The sequence below is a fragment of the Ascaphus truei genome, chromosome 14 (assembly GCF_040206685.1).
Source record: "Ascaphus truei isolate aAscTru1 chromosome 14, aAscTru1.hap1, whole genome shotgun sequence".
Taxonomy (NCBI): Eukaryota; Metazoa; Chordata; class Amphibia; order Anura; family Ascaphidae; genus Ascaphus; species Ascaphus truei.
The window spans coordinates 34,184,751-34,208,646 of record NC_134496.1 but is presented as its reverse complement, the minus strand read 5'-3'; the positions used below and the strand labels follow the sequence as shown (position 1 = coordinate 34,208,646).

The 23,896-nt window shown below is 37.1% G+C and overlaps 2 protein-coding genes across 4 annotated transcripts; one reads left to right on the top strand and one right to left on the bottom strand.

The window, feature by feature from the left end:
- Positions 1 to 483: 483 nt before the first annotated feature.
- On the bottom strand, positions 484 to 3,951 carry ZIC1 (Zic family zinc finger 1). Its single transcript, XM_075570400.1, has 3 exons — positions 2,896 to 3,951; positions 1,696 to 1,859; positions 484 to 967 (listed from the first exon to the last, which is right to left on the bottom strand). Exons 1-3 carry the CDS (start codon positions 3,860 to 3,862, stop codon positions 767 to 769), a joined length of 1,332 nt encoding a protein of 443 aa, XP_075426515.1. The 5' UTR covers positions 3,863 to 3,951; the 3' UTR covers positions 484 to 766.
- Positions 3,952 to 4,658: 707 nt separating this feature from the next.
- LOC142465927 (zinc finger protein ZIC 4-like) lies at positions 4,659 to 22,220 on the top strand. 3 transcript variants are annotated; one of them, XR_012788012.1, is made up of 6 exons: positions 4,659 to 4,946; positions 5,181 to 5,317; positions 6,850 to 6,967; positions 9,925 to 10,045; positions 12,020 to 12,102; positions 20,991 to 21,083. XR_012788012.1 is itself a non-coding variant. In XM_075570399.1 (3 exons), the coding sequence occupies exons 1-3, from the start codon at positions 15,478 to 15,480 to the stop codon at positions 21,425 to 21,427; spliced, it is 1,476 nt and encodes a 491-aa protein (XP_075426514.1). In that variant the 5' UTR covers positions 15,460 to 15,477; the 3' UTR covers positions 21,428 to 22,220. The 3 variants fall into 3 exon arrangements, 2 of the variants coding, with proteins under 2 accessions (XP_075426514.1, XP_075426513.1); XM_075570399.1 differs by lacking the exons at positions 4,659 to 4,946; positions 5,181 to 5,317; positions 6,850 to 6,967; positions 9,925 to 10,045; positions 12,020 to 12,102 and adding exons at positions 15,460 to 15,907; positions 16,016 to 16,624 and having other exon boundaries at positions 20,991 to 22,220; XM_075570398.1 differs by lacking the exons at positions 4,659 to 4,946; positions 5,181 to 5,317; positions 6,850 to 6,967; positions 9,925 to 10,045; positions 12,020 to 12,102 and adding an exon at positions 15,460 to 16,624 and having other exon boundaries at positions 20,991 to 22,220.
- The last annotated feature ends 1,676 nt before the right edge of the window (positions 22,221 to 23,896 follow it).

Here is a 23,896-nt window from a genome sequence, read left to right as displayed (position 1 = left end):
ACATGCGGATAAATATGAAAAATGGTGAACTATATTCATTATGTTGTTGTATTTGTCAAAAGCAACGGACAGATATAGTTTTTAGCTTTTAATATCACTTTACATAAACAAAATGTAACAGTTTGACACGTAGTTCCAGGCTTGCACTATATATAATTCTTGACAGAACATGTAACAACATTTTACTGCACTAATCGGACTGGACTTTGGGACGCAAGATTTGCACTTTATACAGAAAGCACATTTATACCAGTAATAGTCTGTTAGATGGACGTTTAGACTGTAATAATACACTGTATTTCACATTTTGGTACACATTTACTATGACATTCTTGCCACTCAGTACAAATAAGTTGAATTTCTCCCTCCCCTCCCTTCCCCTCCCCCACATATAATGCAATGACCACAATTCAATGTATCCTTTTCAGTTGTAATATAACTATTTACAAAATCAACAGTACATTTTCAGCTAATAATTCTGTATTTACAAAAAAAAAAAAGGCCGCTGCCAGAGGAGACATGCAGATGGAGACCTCTAATTAGTGGTTCATTAAACCCTACACAGTTGGCATTTGGCCTGGCAACCTCATCTTCTCATGCATTCTACAAACCCCCTTTTTTCCCCCCCCTACCAAGCCTGTCGAAATAAAAAAAAAGGTCTGAGTCTTCATTTTATTCGGTCCCGGGTATATTGGCAGCTTTAGGATTAGATTCGAAGTGTTCATTAATTTGGAGTCTTTTTTTTTTTCTCCTCTTAAATATGTGTTTAAACGTACCATTCGTTAAAATTTGACGAGAGCGTGCTGTGACTGGACGTGTGATGTACTGCTGAGGATGGGGATAAGGAACTGGTGGTCTGGTTTTCTGCAGAGGGAGACACGATTGTTGGGGGGGTTGAAGACTCGTAGCCTGAGCTGGCTGCTGGAGAAGGTTGAGAGTGGGACACCTGGGCTGATGATTCGTGAACCTATAAAAACAAAAGGGGGAAAAAAAACATTAAAAAAAAAAACAACAACAAAAATGAATCCACAAGAGGCATAGACCCAATCAATATAACTGGATCTCTGTAGACACTCCATGTTAACCCTATATTGAAAAGTTTACGCCTCGGGAAACAATGTATTCGCTTGGAAACACAAGCTTTATTTTCAGTAATATTATAAAAGAATACAATTGATTGGATTGGGTGTGTAAATAGTCTGCTTCTCTTTATTTCGCAAAGCTTTTTTGTTGGGTGCATGCGGGTTTCTTACACAAAAGGGCTTCATCCTCTGGGTGCACAAGTAATGGCCAGTTGTATGGCTAATCTTCATATGTTAACACTATCCTATTTATCCAGCTTCTAACAAACTCGCAATGCTATAAAACGGAACCATTGACCATGTGCCAATGGCCCACACTGTACAAATAATAATAGCATTTTGGAAGGCAAAAATACAACCGACGTTGAACTTGGGTTTAACAAATGGTTACATGAATACAGCCAACGAAGTACACAGAGGGACAGAAATGCCAACAGTAATTCACAGTATCTTAACTTAAACTATAAGAAGGCAGATCGGTTGTTTACATTAGAATGCACCCTGGGCTCTTTCTTCACACTGTAGTTTCAGTTCTGCACACGGTGCATGCATCAAACAGATCCGAGGTTCACAAGACAAAACAGATATTGCCGCATTTACAGTTATTTTTTACCTTCATGTGTTTTCTGAGGGAGCTCGGGTGGGTGTAAGACTTGTCACACATTTTGCACAGATAGGGCTTGTCTGAGGTATGGACATGCATATGCTTTTTGCGGTCGCTGCTATTTGCAAATCGTCTGTCACAGCCTTCGAACTCACACTTAAAAGGCTTTTCACCTATGACAAAAAAAAACAAACAAAAAAAAAGTATTATAATCCATACATTCAATTGCTACTTGGAGGTATTTTTGCTTCAATATGAAGACAGCAATATATATTTTTGCAATAAAAAAAAAATTCTGTAACAGCAAGTTGATTCTAGTTTCACTATCATGGCATTTGTTTTACTAACATTACAAGATTCAGCTATAATTATGCATCTGGTATTATATAAGGAATTATCATATTAAGATTCCAATAACATCCTAATGTAAATGCTGTATTTTTATAGTTAAAACAATAATGATACAGCTTAATTGCTTTGATTATGCAAATCTTATCCAAATAAGTAATACGGTTTAGAATATATATATATAATATATATATATATATATATATATATATATATATATATATACTTCTAAGTAATCATTAACACAATAGACGTTTTGTACAAACAACAAAAATCACACCCCACATTGTTTATCAGCAGAGAATGGTTCCTTAAGATTTCTAACTCACTGTAATCTCTAGGTTGTGATTGATGGAATGACTGCATAATTCAATTTTTAACAAATATTTGTCAATTCGAAATGAAAATTGGTTAATTGAATATTAGCACAATTTTGCAGAGTAACACAATTAGGGTTATCCACTGTTCAGAGACAGATCTGACAGGTCGACATGTTTATTCTGCTTTGCAAAAGAGAAAATGTGTTAGCCTCGGCTGTCAATATACATGTTATCTTTCCAATGGTTATATTTGCTCACGCACAATAGATTGGATGGCAATACTAATTGTTTTCGTTACGTTACAGGACCTGTTTCAGTAATATTAGAGAATGTTAACATTTAATTTAAGAAGCCATGCTGCAGAATTATTAAATCCTATAAAAAAAAAATACCGTCGGAAGAGTATTTTTTGAATGCTTCCAGTATTACATTTCTGAAGCCTGCAACTAACATTTGCCAAGTGAAATGAAGCAGGTGGTAACTCTCCATGCATTACTTCCTGTAAAACATTTTTATAAATAAAAAATAAATCTCACTGTACCTGTATGAGTTCTTTTGTGAATTTTAAGATTTTCTGATCTGGCAAACACTTTCCCACAGCCAGGGAAGGGGCAAGGAAATGGTTTTTCACCTGTGTGGACTCGGATGTGATTCACAAGTTTGTATTTGGCTTTGAAAGGTTTCCCTTCTCTTGGACACTCTTCCCAGAAACATATGTGATTGGATTGTTCTGGTCCTCCAACGTGCTCCACTGTGACATGAGTGACTAGCTCGTGCATGGTGCTGAAAGTTTTGTTACAGGACTTTTTGGGGTTTGACAACTGCTCTGGCTCAATCCACTTGCAGATAAGTTCTTGCTTGATGGGCTGCCTCATGTAACGAAAGAAGGCCCCTGCCCCATGGTGGGCAGCCATGTTCATGTTCATGGGGCCATAGCCATGCAGTTGGGTGGACGCGTAGTGCTCAGACCTGGGGCTGGTGACCTGCCCATACTGATCTGCTCTGCCATACATGTCTCCAGAGAAGCCCAACCTCATCTGCCCGTTGACCACGTTGGGCGACGCGTGGCTGGCCGCTTGCTCGTGGAGACCCGGGAAGATCAAGTGACCCGTGGCCTCGGCGTGACCGTGGGGTCCCGCGAACCCCCCCGCGGCGGAGGCGAACAGGCTGTGCTGGGCACTAGCGGAGTCCCCGAAGCCCCGGTTGCGAAAGAGAAAGTCACGGGTGGAGTTGAAGGCTGCGCTGGAGTAGGAGCTGACGTGGCCCGGGTGGTGGTGGTGACCCAGAGCGGCCGCAGCGTAGCCCGGAGCCTGCGAAGCGAAAGCGGTCTGACCCGAACCCAGATCGTGGCCGCTGGGGTTGATCTTGAAAGCTCCCATCCCATCCGCGAACGGGTTGATGCCCAAAGCCACCTCCCGGTCAGTCACATCGCCGGCGGAGTGGTGTCGGGAGGACCCGAAAGTGGTGACCCCTATAGAGGGGTATTGAGGTCCTGCGTCCAGCAGCATCTTTCCTTTCCTCTTACCTGGATCACCAACAAAAACTCAACCCAAAAACCCAACCAAATTGCACAAAAATAATGTGCAGCAGCCCCCTCCCCCCCACCCCCTCCTTTTCCCCTCCCCCACCCCCCAAAAAAAATAATATATTGAAAATAAAATGCTCTACAGTAATGTCTCTCACTTCTTCACATGGAGGGGAGAAACAAAAAAATGTCTTTAGGAATCAAGAGGAAGGGTGGGGGGGGAGGAAAAAAAAACTTGCTGTGTGGATACTCACATCTACAGCAATGTGGGATGAAGCATATTTATATATGTAGGTTCTTGCATGGGAATGGTAGTGAGGGGTTTCCTTGCACCTCTCTTCCCTCTCACTCTCTCTCTCTCTCTTTCTCCCTGCACAATATTGTCCTTTTTTTTGTGTGGTTTGTCTTCCTGGGGAGAAACTTTCACCTCCTCAGCCGGGCGGTGAGCTGGAGACTGATAGCAGCAATCATTCCTGCAGATAAATGAATTGGAAAGAGGACACAGTCCCCCCTTGATGAATGGGAGGAGGGGGGCGGAGTCACGTGAGGGCGGACGTCGGCGCCGATTGGTCCTGGCCCTCTCCCCCTACACCCCCCCTAACCTCTCCAACTAAGGGCTCCCAGAGCCCCAGCCGCCTCCTGATTGGCTGCTTCCACTCATCAATCCCAGGTATTGTGAGCAGGCTGACTGCTCCTGAGAAACAATGTTATTAGGAGAAGCAACTTTTTTTTCCCCTTCTTTTCTTTTTCTTTTTTTTTTTTTTCTTGCCCAAACTCGGCAGGAGAAATCTTTCCAAGATCTCATTTTCTTCATTTCTCCACATCGTATTCTTGTTTATTTCTTCCCCCCATCCTCACTATGCTTTTATTATTACTATTATAATTATTAGCAGAATGTAAATATACGCTGATGAAATGCTTCACTTTCCTACTGTAATGTAACGTTGATTTTTTTTTTTTATTATTATGCTTATGTTTTCGAGGGAAATTTGCTGGATAACTTAACATTATGACTATCACTTTTCAGGGGAAAAAAAACCTTGCATTCTGTACCTATAACAGCACAGGTGGGTGAGAGCTCTTAACTTTCTCCTTTTAACTTGTCTGTTTATTTTTCTAATCTACTGATCTAATTACCCTGTTTAATTTGCCAGATCTTCGTAGCAAAAACCTGCATCTGATTTTCTGTGTGAGAATGTAACCTCGACTTATTTTTTTTTTCTTCTGGAATTCAAACAGTCTATAAATGGACCAATGTAAATTTTCTGACATTCAAACTTCTTTCTTTTTTTTTTTTTTAGTTCACAAATCAGTCACCCTTGTCACAGTTATTGAAATTCCTCAACTTGCCACACCAGGACGGTGGAAAAAGCAGGCGGTGTCTTTGTTGCTGACCAAGCTTTTGATCGCCAGAGAAAATTTACTTACCTTCAGATGAGTGAGCAGAAAAAGAAATAACACTCCCTTTGATTTGGTTAGGAAAATGCAGACATTTGGATTCAGTGCAAACATACAACACTTGGTTGTTTTCTAGATGCAACCCTCGATTAACCTGTCTATCCCCCCAGCTTAAAGTCTATAGAATTACTGCCCATAGCTCCCTTTTTGTCCCATCTACAAAGGAAGCTTTGACTATATATTAAAATGATTGGTGAATGGTATGAATATGGGATCAAACATAGCCCCAATGAGCCTATAAACTAAACTTAGAGGTTGTTTATGATATAGTATTTTCCTTTTTTTGTGGGTTTGGGACTGCAGTACAGCATGGGCAATTATTCCATTTATTTGAATATTGCAGAAATCTTGCTCTTCTATTTAATCCCTCTTCTGCATATTCATTAGGTCTAATTATTTTCCAGTAACGAAAACATAAAAAAGCTAAGCTAAGAATCGGAATCGTTCAATTTACCTTTTGTTCAATGCTTCAATGGGTTCTTTTGCAGCTAAATCTGCGCCACAAACTCTCATTCCTTAACAAAGAGACCTTAGCTCATCCTTTTAAAATGAATACTTAGTAAACAATCAGGCGCAGGTAGCACTTTGATTACAATAGAAATGGGCTTCGTTTACATATCCTTTTAATATATGAAGAGAACAGAAGGCTACTCTCAGATTTCAGTGTGTGATGCAAATCACGTTTAATACTAACTGGATATTTGCGTTCTAATCTTTATTTTGTGTGTCTCACCATAGCTACATTTTCTATCTTTTAACATACCTGATACTTTAGTAATATCACATAAAATGTAACTGAGCTTTAAATGCGGGGCATTTATATTATCCACAATATTGCCATAGATTCATATTATTCACAGAATTGCCATATATACATATTTTTCACAGTATTGTTATATAGACAGAGAGAGAGAGAGAGAGAGAGGAGCGAGAGAGAGAGAGAGAGAGAGAGCGAGCGAGAGAGAGAGAGAGAGAGAGAGAGAGAGAGAGAGAGAGAGAGAGAGAGAGAGAGAGAGAGAGAGAGAGAGAGAGAGAGAGAGAGAGAGAGAGAGAGAGAGAGAGGTGAGTGTGATTCTATTTAGCAATATTAACATACTATCTGGAATTGGATCATACAATAGTGTGTATGTGAGAAGATAAAACTACACCTACATAACACATATTGTTTATAATGCGGATCCTCTACAGATAAAACTAGGAGATGTGTGGTATGTGGGAGTCTTTATTGTGTAAATCGGTAAGGAGACCCACGACATGCGTGTCCATTATAGGGAGCTTGACAAAAGGGATATTTAGGGAGTGTGTCTAAATTTACAGGGTGACTGTAAAAAAAAAAAAAAAAAAAAGTTGTGGGTTGTGGAAGTTATCAAGTGGGATTTGCGGCGCTCTCTGCAGGAAACGAAAGCTGTTCGAGTTCAAAGCCACATGCACCAACGTGACAATATAAGCCATTAAAATATCATCCTGACGGCTCATTTCTGCTTCATCATACTTTCCCTAACTGCTTTTCAGAAAGGCAGAAAAAGAAGAAATGAAGGATGACCGCCTAGGAACAGCCAACAATTTTGGTGTCACCCCTGAAGTCCTGGGAAGATCTGAGGCTATTTCTTCAACAGGTGGAGTACAAACGGTAAGACAGCCAGCACCAACACCACAGCACCAGTGAAGGAAAGGCTTTACTTAACCCACTTCTGACCTGCCCCATTACCATCTACTTTCATGTAGATGGAACTGAGTGAGGAGAAAGCAATAGAGATATCATTCAGATGGTTTGTTTGTTCAGAAAATCTTTTGTGTTGACCCTTAAGTAGCTATCAGAAAGAATAAGAAAAGCTGGGAATACTTTGGAAAGGGGGCATTTCCATCCCAATACATTGAGGGGTTTGAGAATGCTGGGTTTCCGCTGCTGGAGTTCAAAGATTTAGTCATTTTTGTTGTCTTAACATTGCCCCAGGATGGAAAATCCGGGTGGAATGAGGAATCAATTCATTGGGTTTTATATTTAATTAGCAGGCTGTTGTCCCCTTTGATTAATACGTTTTCCACATGTTTACGCAATCCCAAAAGTCTATATGATGTATTGACAATGTATTTCCTGGCAATCCACATTTAAATGCCGACAAAGATATGATTTATGGTTTAGGAAAAAAAGGGATCATTAGGAAATAGAACATTTTTACATGCAGGGCAGGCGTTTCATTTTGGAAGTGTACATTTGCTAACCAGATTAAATTAAGTCTGCGGTTATTTTTTGTATTATTTGCCAGAAATGGCCAATCTGGTTGCCTCTGCTTCTAATTTGAAAGGGTGTCAGACTAGTTAAAAATGCATTAGGGTTTACAATTATTGGGCCTCTTTGTGCAATTGAAACTATAACAATTAGAATCTAGATTGGTGCAGTACGTGTTCTAGATATGTGCAGTTTATGAATCTCCTTTTTACTTTTTGTAACTGGAAATGTAGTTAATCGGTCTGGATGAGTGTTAAAGGATAAAGCTCTTGAAGTCGCCGACTTTTGGAATACCATAGAGGTTGACCTCTGACCTGAAACCCACCACATGTACACATTCAGAGCCTTGGATGAATAAATAGTCTGAGCAAAATATTAGGCATTTTTTTTTCATTGTTTATGCTATTACGTGCATGTTTTGCTATTGTTGTGAACATTAATATTCACCAGCTCCTGCATGCCATATATAAATAACAGGCTATAACTAAAGCTGCTATACACAAGAACCTGAGTACATGTGTGTCTCTGTCTTGTTTTCACTGATATTGCAACAAGTCATGAAATGAAACATTTCCAATAGCATTAAATGACATAAATTACCTTTCTAAGTCATTTGGGAACAATTGTGCAATTTACTTAACTTGCGAAAAAGAAGTATATTATTTGCCTGGTATTAGAGGTGTCGTGAATATTTGGAGTCACATCTGTGACCCTAAAAGTTTACTATTAACATTTAAAAGTGTCCAACTACACTTGTTTTTCGAAAGCTGTCAGCATAAGATGAAATAGCTCAAAGAATCATTTCCAAGGCATCATACTATTTCTTTCCAAATGCAAGATAAAAATATTGTACTTTCTCCATTACTGCGCTAATTTACCATCTCTGTGCAGACTTTGTAACTAGTCAATAATCCGTGTAACAATAGTCCTCAATGGTAATCGTGGTAATATTATTCCCGAGTACTGTCTTCCATGTATGTGATCCAAATATTATAAGTTTTATCAATAAAATAAAGAACGGAATATACAGTACGTGTTAAAACACGGCCAGAAATATCCTAGAATAGCAAGCTATGTATGCATCCCCTTACATATAAGAAAAATGAGTTTAACAAGCACTTTGCATGTAAATTGAAAAAGGTGCTAACATTATAAGAGAGGTTTAAAGTGTTATATATATATATATATATATATATATATATATATACTGTATATATACTGTGTATATATATATATATATATATATATATATATATATACTGTATATATATATATATATATATATTTTTTTTATTATTATTTTTTTTAAAGGCCATATTTCGAAACATTCAAAAGCAAGATAGTATGATTACAAAAATATATCAGAATCTTTGAAAACATGTCCAACAACTTTCTCTTTCAATCCAGCAATATTCTGATATGCTATAACAATTTAAAATAATGATGTAATCTCTAAACAAATGTATATTGTCTCATAATTTGATGAAAAATACAACAACATGGTGTAATTGAATATATATATATATATATATATATATATATATATATATATATATATATATATATATATATATATATATATATATATATATATATATATATATATATATTCAATTACACCATGTTGTTGTATTTTTTATCAAATTATGAGATGTGATATGAGATATATATATATAATTCCCTACGGTTATTGTAAATCCATAATCAACTAGGCGCATTTGAATACACACACACACACACACACACACACACACATATATATATATATATATATATATATATATATATATGCAAATATAGCTATATATATAAGGTTTTTGTCACTTTTTTTACTCACCATAACTTAACTCAGTATTATGGTTATATATATATACAGTATATATATATATATATATATATATATATATATATATATATATATATATATATATATATATATATATATATATATATATATATATATATACATAAATACGTGTGTAACGTTTGAAAGAAATAATATAGATTATGATGTTAATAGTTACCTTTCCATACGAACAGGTATACAAAGAAATTAGCTGTTACCCATTCCAATAGGATTGTAAAATTTAAGGCATGCTAACAAGAATCCTTTGCTGTATGCCATCAATAAGTGAAACATGACCAGCACATTTCATAGAGTTTTCAAAATCATACTTAGAAATCCTTAAGGGAAATATGCATGCAGAGAGCGGTCATGCTTCAAATGTGTACCATGCCATTTAGATTTGGCAAAGTACAACCCGGTCCAATAAAACGTGTATTCATAAAAAACAATCGAAAAATGTAGCAAATGTATTACTTGTTAAAACGTCAAAAAATGTTTCATTTTTCTCTAGTTGGAAGTGTGTACCAACTCAATTCTCACAAATTTAAGAGAACATCAGAGAATGGGGCACTGGACTCTCCATGTAATGAGGAAAAGATTAAGAGTTTGCAGAAACACCATGAAGAAGTCAAGTGAGTTTAAAATGTGTCCTTTTTTGGTTCGATGGGACTATATATATATAAATGTGTGTGCTTTGTGTTCAAGGTACCCGCATTAACACAAATCAGGGACATAAAACCCCCAGCATCTGCTTGATCCTGCTCAATGCCCATTCATTTGGAGGTTCTAGAATTAATATTTGACGACTTTCTCATTGAAACAACAACCCTTGACCGTATGTGATTGCACTGTCACATTATTCTATGACATATTCATCTTGAATTCATTTACGGACGATTTGATTGGAATGAGGTTTGACGTGTATTGGATCCTGTTAAAAAAAAGAAGGCTTTGATCTTGTTGATGGGGTTTACATGATATGTATCATCTTTACTAGGGATACCATGCTTTCCCAATGTGGTGGCTACCGTCTCCACAATGAGGTCTGAGTAGTTAGTGACTGCAGCCTCATTTGACAGGAATACTTTAATCTTCACTGAGCTGGTATGTTACAAACACCATGCAAGCCAACCCCAATCAGCCACCTACTCCCCGCAGAACAATAGAGAGTGTTACTCAAGCACATTTGAGAAAACGTCATTCTGTGTTCTAGATCATCTAGAACATGGCCAATGGCATTGCTAAAAATGGACCCAGCTAAATACTATAGATAACGTTAAGAAATGAAGCTGTTTGGGGGAAGTGGTGAAAGGGTCATGAGGGGTATAGTTATTGACTGCTGGAGAGTACAATTAATTTAATCAAATGAGACAGTAGTATTTTGACATCATTTTTTTAAACCGTCTGAAATAATGTTGCTACCTTTTTCAAATATATCCTCTCTATTAAATTTATCATGGCAGTTCAGGGTTTTACATTGAAAAGTTATAGTATAAAATAGCACCCAGTGTCAAAACACAAAAGCCAAAGAATAGAAATGCTATTTCTCAGGAAACAATATTTGAACCATTTGTATGCCAATTCTCTTTTATATCATATATACCCCGTCTATCGATTAAATGGAATACATTTCAGATACATGCCCTAAAGAAAAGGATCCTTCTGATTTCGCATGCTAGTCGTGTGTTAAAGGCTGTCAGACAGAAAATGATTGTCTACAAATGGCATTATCTATGAGATAGGAGATAATTGCAGTCAATTTAAAGGAGATCAGGTATGCTTTCCACGCATCTACTTGTAGAAAAGTTAGCCTCCACCAAAGTCCTCAGCATTCTCATTGAGCTTTATTACACTGTTGTATCTGGAGATTTGATCAAATCTGAAGAACTAAAAAAATAAAGGAAGCCATATAAAGTGTGCGATAGGAAATACACTCTCTCTACTGTGCCCATGTATTTGCCTTTGGGTTTCAGTCTCTCTTTAAGCATTACTGCATGTCACACAGACAATACTATGCAACTTCTTGGGGAAATCATTTTGAAAGTGGTAATATATATTGTATCAAATAATAGCGAGCACAAATCTAAAATAGTATCTCAATGCAAAAACGTCAAGAAATACAGAAATGTTTGTATTAGGTATTTAGAAAGTGGACGTCAACTGCTGCCATACACATTAATGTATACCATACTCTATATAACTTATGGTGGGTGAAAAAGGCGATGTATATATATTACACCGCCAGAAGAAGAGATCAATGTATCGCGAAAGCTAGCACAAATAAAAGCATTTCGTTAGCTACAGAACGGTATCGTCTATTCGTTTTTGATTATTAAGCTCGGGTAACACCGTACAGATACCTCTACATACACACACACACACACCACACACACACACACACACACACACACACACACACACACACACACACACACACACACACACACACACACACACACACACACACACACACACACACACACACACACACACATATTGAACTTAAATTACGATGTTTACATTTTTGTTGTGGAAAAAAAGAAGCTACAATGACTTTTATAAATCAATAAAAAAATCCAGATGTTTTCTATTTCCATTGAGCACAGTTAGATTCCAAAAGGGCATGAAGCATGCAGAGACTGAGATCAGACTGAAGTGATGAAACGTTTGCAGGCCACGTTTTGATTAGGTAAGATTTCTGTTTATATGCTCTTTAAAGTTGGCTTTGCCAAATTGACAAAACACATTATGCCCTTGGCTCAAAGTAATAAATTAGTATGAAATTATGCAAAAAAGATGATTTGATCAATGTATTCACCAATAAAGGATATGTTTTAAATTATCTAACGAGGAAATATCTGATGGTCCCAGCCTTTATTCACCAGAGTTTATTGAATAAAGAAAGATATTACTTTTACAGTACTTTTATCCATGAACAAACACATACAATATATATATATTATTAAAGTGCATACAGGTGTTTATGCACTCACAATATTGTATACAACAATATACATTACCATACATAACATGTCTATATTTAAAGACTTTTGCATTCTTAGACTAAAAATAGAACATACAAATGAGATATTGTATCTGAGTCACAATGTTCAATATTTACCCAGGAAGCTAAATTGGGCCGAAGCACTATCTGATTATTTTTCAACTGCTTACATTAATATGGAAATAGCTGAAGGAAAGCAAGCTACAAAAGTATTAGTTTTCGGGGTATATTAGGATAAACTCTTATTTTTACAGCATTCTTATTCATCCCATTTTTGTATGTGGAAGAGTGTGGGAGGGGCATTTGGGCATAGCAACATTAAAGATGTAGTTTAGGTTTGTACAATCCGAAAACCACCACATATTAACATGTAGTTTTTTATATAATTAATTTGTGGATGGGGATAAATAAAGTGATAGGTCCAGACTTCAATAATGTTACCTAGAGGTTCCAAGTGGCACTTCATTTATTAAAGTTCTTTATTTCCCAGCCACTTTTCAAATATACAGTTCTTTATTTCTACAAGTCTCTTTTTTTCCCGTTTATAGTTTATTTGTATTTATCAACCATTCTAAAAAATAATGTGCAGGGAGCTTTATCCATATGTTTAACAGGTTACCATGCCTTGAAATAAGGCAGAATATCGCTTCTCTTTTAAGGGCCCTTCGGTTATAGGTCAGTAGGTGACAGAGTTGTTCTATAAGTTCACGATGATTATACTAAATTAACCCTCAGTGCAGGATCTGTAGCAGATCACGAATATAATATACTTCTCCAGACACTTTTGATAATCTAGAAGCAAATCAAGTTTAAAAAAAAGCATAATTTTATATTTTCGTGACGTTTTTTGGTTAATTGGTTACAGATTTTTTAAATGAAAAAGCAATAAATAAGACAACATATGTATCTTCTTCTGGTCTTTTGTGTATGATTCACAGTATTCTGTCTGTAATATAAAAACATCCGATTACGCTATATAAAGCAGATTCAGTAGCTTCCATCTCTGTTTTTTCTTTTAATGTTATATATACAGAAGGTACCACACATCAAGAGATACAGATATAAGGATATTATATAATTATGTACAACCTTTTCTGCTTATGCATTTACTATCCAATGCACCATAGTACTTCTGTGAAAAAGATCAACCCACTTGCTGAAGTAATATCCATTTCTTACAAACTATGTGTGTCTGTGAGTTAGCACAGGTGATCGGTTAATTGAAGTATTAGTTTCATGAAGAAAAAGACAGGATAGCACTTTACTAAAGCTATGGTAAAAAAATAAATAGGCATCTGGGGTAACCCACATGTGTCCAGGTAAGTGATCTAGTAAATGGTTATGTGCAGAGCAATTCCATTAATTTCTATCACAAGCTGTTCTGTGTAATGCAAATCAAGTGCATCAGTTGACTTTGAAAAGTTCCTTGTACAAACCAAAACACCCAAGCAACAGGCCAATACTTTTCAATCCATCAGCAGTACACATAGTTTATGGTGTTTACTGTGCTGTATGTGTGTGTTTGAGTTATTTATGAGATTTTGTATATTTTGTATATTTGCAACTATCTAGTAAGTGTCATGTCCATTTGTTCCCATAAGTAAGAACGAAGCATGAATAAAATACATGTCATTGTTATTTTTTTTAAATTTTTTAACGTTTAAGATTATATTTTAAGGGAGTGAGAAAACGTAGCACGAGGTTTCATAGTTTATCACTGGATATCACTATACCTGCTATATTACACACAAGGACATATTGCAGAATACAACGTACGTTTACCAATGTAGTGAATACACACCATGAAGATTATAGAAGACTATAGATGACTATAGTGGGATGTGCTTTGTATGTTTTATTTGTGCTTCAACAACAAAGGCTAAACAAGGAAGTTTACTTTTTACAATGTACTGTGTGCCGGTGAAAATAATATCTCGCATCACGGGAAACATTAATAATGGTTTATTTCTATAAGTGACCTGTACCTGGTGGTACTGTACATGGAATGAACGGAGAATTCTCTGCACCTTTTAGATAATCCAACAATTATGTGGAATAATAATGTAACAATGTGATAAAGTAGCCACACTGTCTCAATTAGCTCACCCATTGTCGAATAGTAACAATAATAATACTAATAATGTATCAAACATATATGGCAACCTACACCTTTGCAGATCTGTGTGAAATTGTTGAATTGTGTGCTTATTTTATTTAGAAGGGGAGAAAAGCTAACACACACACACACACAGAAACACACACACACACACACACACACACACACACACACACACACACACACACACACACACACACACACACACACACACACACACACACACACACACACACACACAGAAACACAGAAACACACACACACACACACACACACACACACACACACACACACGTTCAACATTGCAACTAAAGGCATACTCCTGATGCAGCCATAGATATAGATATACAGATGTGAAACATGCCGGCGCTCCCCACACTGCACATGCAGCACAGGCGCCAGATTAACCCTGCATCTGCTGCATGAAACTCCCTTCTGCAGACATATATTCCGCTTGCACAGATATTCTCTGGCACGTCCTAATCTCCCAATTTGATTTTGATCGAGAAAAAAGTGTGTTTGAAACCACCAGGCAACACTCAATATTGTTTCTGAGGGGAGGGGGAGGGGGGGTTAGTTATGGTGCCCCGGGGCTCTGCGCATGCGCAGCAGAATGCCCTCCCTCCTCCCCCCTCCCTCCCCAACCTGAATCCTTTCAGTCTTCAGCAGGGTCTGTCACCAGTGACGTCAATCATATCCACCCAGCCAATCAGCGGACACGGTTATTGTTGAGCTCTCTGGGCAGTAGCTGTGCCTATGAATCTCTATTCAGTATCTCAATGCTTCCTGCTGCTGCTTCTCAGGCGTAGGGGATTCCTCATAGACATAAAAGAGAAGGGGGGAAAAAACTTGGCAAAACTTTGACCCCCCAACAAAAAAAAGTTTTTTTGTATTCTTCTCCCCCCCCCCCCACCCCCAGCCAGGTGATTGTAGAATTAGAAGCAATGAGTGTGGATGCTTTGGGGAACACAGTAATGGACTCTGCATTTCCCAAACGGAACCCGGCGCTCAGATTAGTTGACTTGGCAGGGGCTCATCATCACCATCATCATCTCCACCACCCCCCTCAGAGCATGACAGGCTTCCCGGGGTACGTGGGTCATCCCCACTCAATGGCTCATATGCACCCTGGGGAGTATGCTGCTGATTGTCGCCTAGGGACAAGCCCAGCATTCCGGCCAGAACACATGGGGCACCAAGCGGCCCTCAAACTCAGCCCTGCCCATCATCCTCACCACCATCACCACCATCACCACCATCATATGGCAGGCCACGCAGAGGTGGCCTCCAGTCAAACAGGAGCATTTGGGCCGGCTCAATCAACAGCTGTATCCTACTCAACTATCCCCCACACAGCACAGGCTATTTCTGCAGGTAGGGACTTTTTAATTCGCAGAGATCTGACAGCTCAAGTCATGCCTGGGCTTACTGAGCAACATAGTGCTACAAGTTCTCACCATGGAATGTTTGTCTCAACAACAGGTAGCTACCCTGGACATCATGGTCACCACACGGAAGCTGGAAGCCATTCCTTCTTCTCTGGACCCCATGAGCAGCCTTCCCATGCAACCCCAGGTGGCCAACCTCTAAACGGACAGATAAGACTGGGGCTACCTGGAGACATGTACACCAGGTCTGATCATTTCAGTCAACCAGTGTCTAGGACAGATCCTTTTGCGTCTTCATCTCTTCACAGCTACGGTGGCATGAACCTGAATATGAACTTAGCTCCTCACCACGGTCCTGGTGCCTTCTTTCGTTATATGAGGCAAGCTATTAAACAAGAACTCATCTGTAAGTGGATAGAGGAGGATCATGTTCCAAAAAAACTCTGCTCAAAAACTTTCACAACAATGCACGAGCTAGTCACTCATGTCACAGTGGAGCACGTTGGAGGACCAGAACAATCAAGTCACATATGTTTCTGGGAAGAGTGTCCAAGAGAAGGGAAACCGTTCAAAGCCAAATACAAACTTGTGAATCACATCCGAGTCCACACAGGTGAAAAACCATTTCCTTGCCCCTTTCCTGGCTGTGGGAAAGTGTTTGCCAGATCAGAAAATCTTAAAATCCACAAAAGAACTCATACAGGTCAGTATAAAAAGTTCCTATGATTTTTCCATTCATTTTATTGCGTGCAAGTTTATTCATTATACACACATCCCTTGTTTGTTGTATGCCACTTAGTGACACTTTGTATTGCGTTTTACAACATAATATATTTAATGGCCATAGAAATAAATTGATTCGAATCCCTAGAGATATTTTATGACCGCTTCCATCTTTGTGATCTGATTGATTTAAAGCTCTGGGGATTATATATGAATGAATCAAGAAAAGGTAAATAGATTTGTACACGTGGTTGTAAACTTTCATTCAAGCTAATTAATATTTATGAAATAATACCACACAATTTATACGGGCTTCACAAAGGGGATTTTATGGTCAAGATAAACTATTAACCATGGATTATTGTGGCTTTGTGAGCAGCTGAACATATTTACTTATAACTAAACCTGACAGGTCGTTCCCCTCCCCCCCCCCCCATTCGAATATTATATTTGTGTAAGTTAAGGTCTAGATTTCAAGATATTATTGCATTTTTAGTGAAACAAATGTTTGCGTTTTTTTAACAGACAGAAACAAGTATCCTTACTATTTTACAAGGCTGAGATTAAACTCAACAATTTTTTTTAACCCGACAGAATATTCCAGTTAACACATTGAAAAATATAGTATTTTTCACCTCTGTAATGCAACTGTAAGGGATATTATTCGTCACACATTGTTTAACCCCCCTTTAAAAATAGAAAAACACACGCACAAAAAAGGAACAGATAATATGTACACAATGAAATTCAGCATCATATTTCTTCGTTTTTCAAAATCAATGTATTGTTCTAGAAAAACTTAAGTTACATTTTTTTTCACATAATCAACAATCAAAACAGGGGAGCAACCAATGCATTTCCTGGTGGTGATTTATCAGTACTATTCATCATAATTTTCTTTAAAAAAAAAAAAGAGGAATATTTCATTATACTTCTGTCTTTTACAAACGCCTCTAGCAGCCCTGTCTTCTTATTTTTCTTCATTGCCTGATTGCTTTGACTTGTATTCAATTTATAATAAATGACAAATTCGTAGTTTTGCTTGTAGTTGCGAACAGGTGCTGTACATCTAGAGGAACATTTCCTCTTTGATGACAGGCTGCCTGCTAAGTAAACAAACTTTTACTGCTCCTCACAATGCACTCTCTGTGATGCAGAAAACTATTCCATTCCATGTGAAATTTACCTAGTGCAATCCAAGACACTGAGAGAATAAAAATAGAAACTTTTTGGTTTATGACACACAAATATGGATGCATTTTCTCTGTTACATTTCTAGTGATTAATTATTATGTTGTGGGGAAAAAAAATCCTGCAGGGCCTTTGCAGTTGTAATTTCTTTTGAGCATCCTAACTTGTTAAAAAAAAATAATAATAAAGATTCCTAAATTGTAAATCAATTTGCTACAAATTATTCATGGAACCATTTCTCCATTGAAGAGAGGAAATGATTGCACTGTAAAATATTAATGACATATCGTCTCTCTTCTAAATTACTGACATGTAGTGATTGGCCTATTCCTTGAATAAATACACACTGGCTACATTTAACAGATAGAAACTGACTGCAAAAGACACTGGAGAGGAACATTGTTGAAAATGCAAATGTGAAAACAATATGTGCTCAGACCATATGCTTGTATATAACACTCTTCTGCCATGTAGATCCTATTCATATGGTGCTTGATTTTAGACATATTTTTAATATCTCAATATGCTCTGAATATTATTTAATTCTGTTGATCACCTGACACATGAGTAAAATTGTAATATATAAAAAAAAAAATCTTACAACCTTGTAGATATTTGTGGCAGTAGCAAGGGTGGTTTAAAACGCTGTCTTGTAGTGACCAATATTATTTATTTAAAAAAAAAAAAATATATATATATATATATATATATATATATATATATTCTAAGAATTTTATGAAATATTGAACCAAGTTATAATACATCATCTCATCTAAAAATAACGGTTTTTATTGAATATTAACAATTGCTAGCACCGATTGAAATATATAGCTACTGTATATGCTCTAACACCGTACTGTATGTAGGTAGTTGCTGTGAAAAGATAATATGTTACCCGAGGTGAATTTTGGGAAAATTAAACGTTTTCTCAAATATTAAAATACTCATAACAATATCACTGGAAATTGTAATGGTTTCCCCATGAGATTCCTAAGTTAGGTGCTTGGCTGTAATACTATAATGTGGTTGATTGGGTGTCTTAGTACAACAGATGGAGATCAGTTTAGAGCACGCAAGCCTATTTAGACTGTATTTTTCAAAAGTTTTTTAAGTACAGTGACCTTTTTGTGTGTTAAGATTTTCCACAGAAATAAGGCTGCAGCCATGTGCAAATGTTCAGCAAGGCAGTCTGTAAAGTGTGTAAAAAAATTACTTCATTTACTATTTTAATATTCCATTAACATTAACTATATTGAATTTTTTTTTATAATAAGTGTGGAAATACAAGGTTGGTCATTAAAATGACATAACAATATAACATACATAGGGCCTTAAAAGAGTATAAACCATTATTTCCAGATTAAGACCAATTAATTCACTGAACAAATCCTATAGATCTAACGGTTATATGCACATTTGATATACCGTAGTGGTCTAATACAGGGGTGCTCAACTTCAGTCCTCAGGACTCCCCAACAGGTCAGGTTTTCAGGATATCCCTGCTTCAGCACAGGTGGTTCAATCAGTGGCTGAGTCTTCGACCGAGCCACTGATTGAGCCACCTGTGCTGAAGCAGGGATATCCTGAAAACCTGACCTGAGGGAAGGGAGGGGGGAGGTGCCTTGAGGGCCGCAGTATACCGTAAAGATGGCTTAGAGAACACAAGATCTTTAAAACCTAATCCCTGCATCATTGCTTGCTTCACATACAGTATCACATCAATCATGTTTATCTGTAGAACAGCACAGCTAAAAGCCTTTTCCAAAAGAGAATTCTGTAGAACAAAAATGTAATCTGGAACCTGTTGGACTTAACCCAAAACTCTGAAGTTGAGCCATTGGCACTGATCCTCCACTCTTGTTTCTTCTCCTTGCTAGTTGAAACATGTTTAATATATTGTTAACCCCTCAGCTGCTAGAATGATCAACATCACATTCTGCTCCATGCCCAAACATTCCCAATAAAATGTTTCCCTTAAAGAGCATCAACAAAAGTGATAAGCATTTTAATTATGATTCTTATAAGATACTGAATACACGCAAAGATAAATGTTTGTGTGTATATATATATATATATATATATATATATATATATATATATATATAAAAACATATGTTAACAGTATATATTATTCTTTACATTTTCCTAAAAAAACACAAACACGATATTGATATGGGGATTTGTAAGTACATTGAGTGTGTGACTAAAAACGCATTATAAATATATCTAAGCATGATGGAAGGATATACATGTATGTTTTACATCTTTTTACAAATCCACAGCGCATCACAAGATATATGTTACTGTACAAAGTAGTTTTTTTATGGAATACATAATAAACATATTCTTGCATATATCTCATTAATTTGTATTTACCAGCGCATTTCCTACAGCACAAATGTATCTATGTGGCTATTTGGCTATATATTACAGTATTTTTTTTATTTAGGATTATAGTTGCAAAACCAGAAGAATCTGTGCATTATTTAGCATTTTTTTCTCTCTACACCATTGATTCAGTCAATGTTGAAAATAGATACAATGATGTCATGAATTGTGGCTATTGTTGCAATTTTGTTAAATTGAAAGCATTCAATTATGTCACATTTTATTCCCTGCTTTTTAAGTATATTACATGTACTTCAGTTTCATATTCCACCAGGTGATTGTAATGTGTGTGTGTGTGTGTGTGTGTGTGTGTGTGTGTGTGTGTGTGTGTGTGTGTGTGTGTGTGTGTGTGTGTGTGTGTGTGTGTGTGTGTGTGTGTGTGTGTGTGTGTGTGTGTGTGTACAAGCATTAAGATACATAATTTATTCACAAACATACATCTTTTCCCATAATCTATAATGACAGGTAGCAATATTTTTAATATCACTATTTCAGTTTACATGAGTCAATCATAAGCGTATCGTTAAAAAAACTAAAAACGACACTCATTTTCAAGAAGGTGTAATTAAGTAGAAAAGGTTCTACTGATTCCGTTCAGGCTGATGTTTCTGATAGTGAAAAATATGCAATAATTAAGGAGCTGATTTTAAGCAGGAACATTAACACGAGAGACTTGTGGCAAGTGGATTTGTCATCCTCAAAAAACAAAAACTTTTTTTCTTATGAGCCTGGTCTGTTCTAACATGTCCTTAATTGTTTTCTTACAGGCGAGAAACCATTCAAATGTGAGTATGAAGGCTGTGACAGACGCTTTGCCAACAGCAGTGACAGGAAAAAGCACTCACATGTGCATACCAGTGACAAACCTTACAACTGTAAAGTGAGAGGCTGTGACAAGTCATACACACACCCCAGCTCCTTGAGGAAACATATGAAAGTGCACTGCAAATCTCCACCGCCCAGCTCCGGCTATGAGTCCTCCATACCTTCTCTGGTGTCTCCCTCCTCTGATTCAGGCCAGGACCCTCCAGCCACCTCCTCTCACTCTGAGCCTCTTACATCATCTCAAGGAGCCAACTTGAGTGAATGGTATGTGTGCCAAAGCTCAGGGGCAAGTGGCATCCCAACTCCACCCAGTAACACTCCCTCACCTGACCCTCGGAAGGCTACCTACACCAACTGTGAGACTAGACCGAATTACTAGAACTCTACACAACCCAATGCAACTTTCCTTAAACATATCCTATTATTGAGTCAAAGTACTGTATTTTATAAAGACTGCAAAGAACATTTTGTTTACTGACAAGGGACCAACGTGACTTACTAGCATCAAGGCAGATGAGAACAAAAATGTAAAATAAATGGATTTGTGTGGCTTTTCTAGCTGAACTAGGATAACTCTGGTTCTCTTTGCCTGCAAAAGCACCGAAATGTTTATTCTCAATTCTTGCCAATCTACATTTACTGTTCAGTTGTCAACATATTTTTCATCAATGAACCAAAGTGTTTTGTTAAGGATTTGTAGATAATGTACATTATGATTTGTCAAATGGCATTCTGTCATGGTGTTTTACTTACACTTTTGTTAGTCTACAGTTTTAGTGCTTTTATAAAGCTGTCATTTGTTACTGGTTTGTATAAAATACAATGACACAATCTTTTATTAATTAACATGGGCAGTCGAAATGTATATAAGGAATTATATTATGGTCCTTTATGTTGTGTATATTTTGTCATGAGTTGTTCCTGATGTAACAGGCCTACTGTGACCCCTTGACTTATTGTTCACACTATGGGCTGTGTAATTATTTTATTTTCATAAAAATGTCAATACTGTATTTTATAGGGCCGTTGTGGATTAAATGTGTTGTTGAAGTGGTGTCATTGTACAAATTACAGACAGAACTATCGAAATGTTTGTAAGGTGTAATTTTTTTTTTTTAGCAGACAATGTTTACGATGTTTTCTTAAAGCACACATCATGTCCTGTAAAATAAAACAATTCCCATGAAAAGGAAATTAGAGGGTGAGTTTCTCTAAACATTATTCATATGTATAGAATTTTATTTATTTATTTTTGACAAATACTTTGATTATATTGGCAATATTTGATTGCCTGAAATTTGGAGAAAATACACAAATACGGGATATTTTGACATTCTTGTCGATACTTAAATGAGTTCAACCTGATGCACAGTATGTTGCAAGTGCTAGTTTATAGATTTGATTGTTGTCGTAAGAAGACCATATTCACGATGCTTTGCGGCATACTTGTCACACGGTAGATTTCTCAGTTGCTCTTAGTTTAAATATACTTTCCAATAGCATAATGTTATTAAGAGTTGGATTCACACTAAAGAGCTGGTTTGTAACTCAAATGGGCAATTCAGTTCTAACTGGATCATCCAAGTCCCACAGACTTCACTTGATGTCCTACAAATGGTGGCTTTGCATATCTGGAAGTTCTCCATGGACTTCAAATGTATGGTGAGCGTCTGCAGAACACTTTGCATATATGATATAAGATTGGCCCCCCCCTTCTTGTCTTTGGGGTGTGAATTTCTCAAACTGTTTGCTTCCATAGGCTAATCACCTTTAATTTTTCATTTGCTTGTTACAGATGCCTGCCCGTTGCTCTCAAGGTAATGTAGACAGTCACAGCTGAAAGCTTGAATATTGTGCTTTAGACATCAAAGACTCTGGCCACAAAGAAGTATTCTTCTCATCGGTGAATCTTCATGGTAAGTTAGTATTTCTATGGCAATAGGCAAGTCATACTTAATTCTTGAAAGGCTAAGTCTGGAGTCCCTTCCAGTCTTTTCATTAAGGACATAATATTTACGTCTTTCCCCTTGTGTATACACGAATATATTTTTTGTTTGACTCCAGCTAAATCATTTTCATTTAATTTCCAGTAAACAAAAACCACGCGAATGGGCACTTGTTCCAGATCAGAATAAACATGGATAATAATGCTTGGGAAGAAAGGGGGCCGCATGAATTGAGGCGTCAGGGAACTTTTGTTTCTGCTTTCTGCAGTGATCAGAGAATTCATTTTGATTTGATGGCCAAGTTTCAAAAGGCAAGGAAATGGTTTTTAAGGGAAAGAAAGGAAGAAAGGCCCAATCAAGCTCGGGTTGTTCAAAGAGTCTGGTTTTGGGGTTGAAAGTGTGAGTTTTATGGTACATCAACATGCCACGTTAGGATCTCTATGGTAATGAGTAGAGCAATAGCAAGCTGTCTTCAAAGGAGGCACACTCCATTTGAGACACAGTCTATTAAGATACATTTGGACTGACCTTTGGTTTCATGCTAGCTTAATACACCAGATCTTCTCTCTACAATATACTCCCACACCATAGCACAATTTTATCACACACACACACACACACACACACACACACACACACACACACACACACACACACACACACACACACACACACACACACACACACACACACACACACACACACACACACACACACCACTCCAAGTCTTGTGAAAAATAGCAAAAGTTTAAAACACAGATCGACCTGGAGTGTCTGCTATCCTTCTATGCCAATATTGTGCAGTTCATGCACCCAGGCAATATACCAGCATCAGTGGAGTGCCACTATATCCGTGTGTGTGTGTGTGTGTGTGTGTGTGTGTGTGTGTGTGTGTGTGTGTG